The sequence below is a fragment of the Salminus brasiliensis genome, chromosome 5 (genome assembly GCF_030463535.1).
Source record: "Salminus brasiliensis chromosome 5, fSalBra1.hap2, whole genome shotgun sequence".
NCBI classification, from domain to species: Eukaryota; Metazoa; Chordata; class Actinopteri; order Characiformes; family Bryconidae; genus Salminus; species Salminus brasiliensis.
In genome coordinates, this window is record NC_132882.1 from 1569869 (window position 1) to 1576902 (window position 7034).

Sequence of the window (7034 nt, forward strand, 5' to 3'; positions counted from 1 at the left end):
GCACAGAACCTCTATTCAACTCTATTCTATTCTGTTCAATTCTATTCTACTCTAGTTTATTCTACTCTCTTGTGTTCTATATAATTCAATTCTGTTCTATTGAACTCTATTCTGTTCTATTGAACTCTATTCTGTTCTATTCTGTTCTATTGAACTCTATTCTGTTCTATTGAACTCTATTCTGTTCTATTCTGTTCTATTAAACTCTATTCTGTTCTATTGAACTCTATTCTGTTCTATTGAACTCTATTCTGTTCTATTCTGTTCTATTGAACTCTATTCTGTTCTATTCTGTTCTATTGAACTCTATTCTGTTCTATTGAACTCTATTTTGTTCTATTCTGTACCGTTCTGCTCTGTTCAATTCCATTATACTCTGTTCTATTAAACTCTATTCTATTCCGTTCTGTTTCATTCTACTCCATTGTGTTCTATTCAATTCTGTTCAATTCTATTCTGCTCTGTTCTATTCAATTCTATTTTGTTCTATTCAGTTTAATTGAAGTCTGTTCTATGCATTCCTGTTCTATTTAGTTCTATTATGTGCTATTCCATTCTGCTGTTCTGTTTAATTGTATTCTGCTCTATGGTGCTCTTGTCTGTTCCGGTTCTATAAGCCGTAGTAAATCTACAGCAGGGTCCTGCAGCTACAGGGAGTCTCTCTGTAGTTAAAGAGGTGCTCAGTGTTACTGTATGACCCTCACAGCTCCGGGTCAGGCCGGGGTCAGACTCAGCACTACCGTCATCATCAGTACTGAATCTTCATCCTCCAGAGCAGAGACGGCCTGTAGACAATGACCCCAATGTGTGTGTGTGTGTGTGTGTGTGTGTGTGTGTGTGTGTGTGTGTGTGTTTCCTCAGTGTGTGTAATTGTGCCAAAATGGCAGGTACAGTCCCAGCTCTCCCAGAATCCTTTGCTCCAAGTTCCGACAGTGTGTTTTCAGACCAGTTTGGATTCTTCTCACTGGACTCAAACGTTCCTGGACTGTCCAAAGTCATCCTGGACAAACTCAACATGAAGGATTACTCAGAGTACAGGTGACACACACACACACACACACACACACACACACACAGACACACTCTTACACTACTATATAATTATTAGTGACTATACAGTTATTATTTGTTAATAATCCAATCAGCTTTAATTATTATAATCAGACATAATCTCTCTCTCTCTCTCTCTCTCTCTCTCTGTCTCTCTCTCTCTGTCTCTCTCTCTCTCTCTCTGTCTCTCTCTCTCTCTCTCTCTCTCTCTCTCTCTCTCTCTCTCTCAGGGCTGCTCTGGAGGGGAAGAGTAAGGTTGGTTTCCGGTCTCATAAGGAGATGTTTCAGAAACTGGAGGAAACGTTCCAGTTCTGCGCCGGCTGCTCCAAACTGCCCACCGATCTGCCGGACCCTAAAGCACTCAAACGCTGCATCAAGTAAGTATACACACACACACACACACTTCTGTACACTTCTGTCCTAATGTTTGTGGACACCGCTTCTAATGAATGCATTCAGCTACTGTAAGCTGCATCCATTGCTGACACAGATGTGCAAATGCACACACAGCTTGTCTAGTCCCTGTAGAGAAGAAGTACTGCCAATAGAATAGGACTCTCTGGAGCAGATCAACATCATGACCCTATTGGCTCCATGCTGCCTAATAATGCCAGGCGTGGGCTAGAGGGGTATAAAGCCCCCCAGCATTGAGGAGCTGTGGAGCAGTGGAAGAGCTGTGTTCTCTGGAATGATGGTGGAGGAGCTCCATCCAGTACTTTTGAAAGGGATGAGGAGTTGGGGATGATGAGGTGGGGTGGTGATCATCATCCAACATCCTGACCTCACTAATGCTCTTGTTGCTGAATGCAATCAAATCCTCACAGCAATGCTGCTCTCTGTTTCTGGACAGTAGAGACAGTTACTCCAACAGAAGCAGGTTCAGCTCTTTAATCCCCCTGATTTCAGAAGAAGCAGTGAATGAGCAGGCGTCCCAATACTTCTGTCCACATGGTGTATGTTTGTGTGTGCTAATGTGTGTATTTGTGGACATACATACTGAAGAGCGTGTTAATCAAACAGCTTAGGAGGGATAAGCACACACACACACACACACACACACACACACACACACACATGCAAATGACCATTTGTTATATATTAGTGTCTGTTAACTGATGGGATCTAAAACAGCAGAACACACACACACACACACACACACAGGAGTGGCAGTAAGGCATCTGCCCTCAGAGTATTATCACCATGCTGATCCTCTGCCCTCACGCCAGCAGCTCCAGCACGGCTAACACCGAGCTCCTGGCAGCCGGTAATCAACACATTACTGCTACACTGCAGAGCTCACTGTTAGCCTAGCATTAGCCTATCACAGGCAATTAGCCTAGCAGCAACATAGCAATAGATTAGAATCAGTGTAGCCACTAATGTCACTCTACTAAAATGTACATAGCATAGAATTCAGTTCTACTCACGTAGGATACATTTAGCATTAAACCAGTGTTTCCCACCCAGTCACTCCCAGTCCTCCCACTAGCCTGGACTCTCAGTGTTACCAGCGCTGGGAGGGTGAAAGCAAGCATTGTCTTCCTTTGAGACGCCTGACCACACACTTGGAGAAGAACGCTAACTGCTAATTCTGTTACGTCAGCTAATAGAACACCACAGTTATGCTCTCCAAGACGTCCGGACACTGACGGATGGCTATGGCATCACCAGAGAATCGAACCTGGAGCATGAACTGACGCTCAGATCCATTAGGCCTATTTTACAGTTACCTCACCAAAAACATCGTAGCACAACGATAAATCTTGAATGGTCGAGTGAGCATCACCCAGAACACCCCCTCTCTCTCTCTCATCACCAGTTAATCAGTCTAAGAACTAAAAGGCTTTGAGGAAACTGGGCCTCAGATCAGGAACGGGGGCTGGGACCCTCAAAAGGTGTCTTCTTCTAGGGCAGTGGTCTCCAACCCTGCTTCTTCAGAGCTTTGCCTTCCCGCAAACTTTGGATCCGTCCCTACCCCACCCACCTGATCCGACTATGAACTGCCTTCAGACGTTCTGGAGCTGCTGACTGGGCTGTGTTAGATACCTATAGGAAGGTGCCTCCTCTTGAACTGGGCCTATCCTGGATTGCCTTACCTAATCTTTTAAAATTGACACCAATCAGCCATAACATTAAAACCACCTGCCTTATATTGAGTAGATCCCTCTCATGCCACCAAAACCAAAGCCTTCAGTGCTCATGACCCTGTCGCCGGTTCACCGGTTGTCCTTCCTTGGAGCACTTTTAGTAGGTACTGACCACTGCATACCGGGAACATCCCACAAGAACCCACCTGCCTGTTGTTCTGGAGATGTTCTGACCCAGTCGTTGTCTAGAACATCACAGTTTGGTTCTTGTCAAAGTGTCTCAGATTTGATTGTGTGTTTTTTAACAACTCTAACAAAAGAACAACTCTATATTTTTGGCTGCGATTAGCCGAGCAGTAGTGCAGGTCCACACGCTGAGGAAGGGCGGTTTAACCTTGTGCTAAAGGTCAGTGTTGGGGTTCAGGACTGTAACCCTCCTGGGTTTAACATCTGACTGGAGCAGAAATGTCTGACTCCATGCAGCAATAAAAAGCCAAAAATACTCCCTGCATTCTGCTGCTCTCTCTCTCTCTCTCTCTCTCTCTCTCTCTCTCGCTCGCTCGCTCGCTCGCTCGCCCTCTCTCTCTCTGAGTTAGGTAAAGATCAGAGTTTACGATCGGCTGGCGTGCTGAGGAGAGCTTTGTCACACACAGCGTGATGCCGAGCTGATATGCGGCGCTGTAGTGGTAAAAACGTCTAAACTGCTGGATGGATGATGCCATGCCTCTAAAATAAGCACAGGGACATTTCCTCTGTTCCGTCCAGCTTCCACTGCTCTTTCTGCATGTCTCTCTGCCTCTCTCTCTCTCTGCCTCCCTCTCTCTCTGCCTCCCTCTCTCTCTGCCTCTCTCTTTCTGCACAGTGTTCATGAAGACCAGTATAAGTGTCAGACTGTCTCTGACTGGTCAAACTGGTTAACTTAGCTGTTGACCAGCACGATCAACTTGACCAGGCTAATCAACCAGTATGACCAAGCTGGCTGACCACCAAGACCAGCATGATCAACCTAACCAGGCTAATCAACCAGTATGACCAAGCTGGCTGACCACCAAGACCAGCACGATCAACCTGACCAGGCTAATCAACCAGTATGACCAAGCTGGTTGACCACCAAGACCAGCACGATCAACCTGACCAGGCTAATCAACCAGTATGACCAAGCTGGCTGACCACTAAGACCAGCACGATCAACCTGACCAGGCTAATCAACCAGTATGACCAAGCTGGTTGACCACCAAGACCAGCATGATCAACTTGACCAGGCTAATCAACCAGTATGACCAAGCTGGCTGACCACCAAGACCAGCACGATCAACCTGACCAGGCTAATCAACCAGTATGACCAAGCTGGTTGACCACCAAGACCAGCATGATCAACCTGACCAGGCTAATCAACCAGTATGACCAAGCTGGCTGACCACCAAGACCAGCACGATCAACCTGACCAGGCTAATCAACCAGTATGACCAAGCTGGCTGACCACCAAGACCAGCATGATCAACCTGACCAGGCTAATCAACCAGTATGACCAAGCTGGTTGACCACCAAGACCAGCATGATCAACCTGACCAGGCTAATCAACCAGTATGACCAAGCTGGTTGACCACCAAGACCAGCATGATACAGCTAGTCGCCTACACTTGTTGACCGTCCTGACCAGTATGAACACAGTGGTTCACCAGTATTACCAAGCTGGTTGACTGGCAACTTGACTAGATTCTTCAACTAGTGTTGCCAAGCTGGTTGACCAGAATGACCACACTAGTCAAACAGCATAACCAGCTTCACCAAGCTGGTTGACCACCAGGACCAGATTGATCACATCAGTCGACCAACCTGACCAAGATGACCCAGGTGGTTGACCAGCATTACCACACTAGTTGACTAACCTGACCAGTCTGGCCATGCTGGTCGAGCAGGATGACCACCTTGACCAAATTGGTTAACCGGTATGACCAGTTTGATAACCAGCTTGGTCAAGTAGTTGGCAGAGGAGCTGAACAATCCAACTTAAATGAAACATGCTATGCTAGTCTACGCTTGACAACCAGCTTCTCAACTACCTTGACTATCAAAGACCAGCGTTTCCTGTTAGCCTCTAGCGCAGGGCTTAACATAAACACATCAAAAGAAACACTGGAAAAGTAAACATGAACAAAAGGACAAACAACCTAAAGTAAGCTAATAGCAAAATAGGCTAGTGGCTATGGCTAAGGACTGTGGCTAATAACAAAAAAAGGACAGGGCTAAGGCTAAACTGAGCTACAGCTAAGCAAGGGCTAATGGTTTAGCAAAGGCTAAATATGAACAGCAGCTGAGGGAGGGATACAGTCAGTCGATCGCTACGGTCCTGTATGATCTATGACCCATTCTGCCGTCTTTACGGTCTACTGTATCCGTATATTACTCGCTATGACCCGTTTCAGGCTTCATCACAGATCCTGGGTTAAATATTTAGCAGAACCGTCTGATATATGATATAAGGTTGGTTTCATACGTCTATGGTTGGTCTGTCTGCCTCACCAGGTGTCTGAATGTGTACTACTGCAGTAAAGACTGTCAGAGGAAGGACTGGCCTCTTCATAAGAAGTTCTGCAAGCAGCTGCGCATGGTGGCCATCGACAGGCTGGTGGAGTGGCTCATTCACACGGGTGAGTTATGTTCTGCTTAAGGACCAGTTTGGACATACAGATGATGTGGCGTACCACAGGGTTCAGTTCTGGGACCAGTTCTACAGACTTTCTGTAAAGTGATCCTTTCATTTCCTGTGACTTACAGGAGACCTGCCCTTCCCCACGGAGGTGTGGTCCCGTCCAGCCAAAGAGATACGGTGCTGGGAGGACTGGCTTTCCATGCAGGGTGACCTCACGCCCCGTACAGAGCCCATCCTGTCCGGCAAAAACATGACAGACCTCTGGACCAACGTCTGCCGCCCACGGCCAGAGGAGGCGGAGCTTCGTGAGTCTGTGTGGCGTGTGTGTAGTGAGTTCCTCTCACGCTCACTGACGATCGGGCTGGGGATTCGGATGTGTTGTCTAGACCCATATTCCCGCCCACTGACCGTCCATCTGGTGGGGGCTGGTCATAACGAGACCCTGGGAGCCAGGACCACGGACCTGGACGAGCTGAGCCGCATGTTCCCCGGGCACCAGGGCTTGGAGGTGGTGATGGTGGGGCCGGAGGTGGTCCAAGGGCCTATCATGAGACCCCCGCTGAGGGCGTTTGGGCCCAGAGGACGGGTCTACATCAGCGCCTACAAGGGCCTCTACCACCAGTTCTGGGAAGAGGTTGTGGAGAGAGGAGAGGCAGCCAGACCGGACCTCGTGGTGGGCTTTCACCCAGGTATGTGTTCTGTATGTATTCCTATGGGAGAATGTGGGAGGGCCTGGGTCACTGTACTTCCTGGGTCACTGTACTTCCTGGGTCACTGTACTTCCTGGGTTATTGTATTTTCTGGGTCACTGTACTTCCTGGGTCACTGTACTTCCTGGGTCACTGTACTTCCTGGGTTTATTGTGCTTCCTGGGTCACTTTGCTTCCTGGGTCACTGTACTTCCTGGGTTTATTGTGCTTCCTGGGTCACTTTGCTTCCTGGGTTACTGTACTTCCTGGGTTACTGTACTTCCTGGGTTTATTGTTCTTCCTGGGTCAATGTACTTCCTAGGTTACTGTACTTCCTGGCTTCGCTCGCTGTTGCTTTTGCCTGATTGGTCAGCGCGAGTCATGTTCGTACCGCCCTCAATCCCACAAGCCCTCTGGAATTTTTTCACTAGTCAAGTCAAGTCAAGTCAAGTGGGTTTTATTGTCATTTCAACTACATACAGAGTACACAGTGAAACGAAACAACGTTCCTCCAGGACCATGGAGCAACATAGACACAGTGCATACAGAACACAA

The 7034-nt window shown here is 47.6% G+C and overlaps 1 protein-coding gene across 1 annotated transcript in view; it reads left to right on the plus strand.

The window, feature by feature from the left end:
- The first annotated feature begins 880 nt into the window (after positions 1-880).
- The window catches only part of LOC140555810 (putative protein MSS51 homolog, mitochondrial), a 6611-nt gene continuing 457 nt past the window's right edge, over positions 881-7034 (plus strand). The window contains exons 1-4 of the mRNA XM_072679129.1: positions 881-1038; positions 1281-1427; positions 5664-5788; positions 5916-6549. Coding sequence (XP_072535230.1) covers positions 881-1038; positions 1281-1427; positions 5664-5788; positions 5916-6549 — 1064 coding nt within the window. The remainder of the gene's footprint in view (positions 1039-1280; positions 1428-5663; positions 5789-5915; positions 6550-7034) is intronic.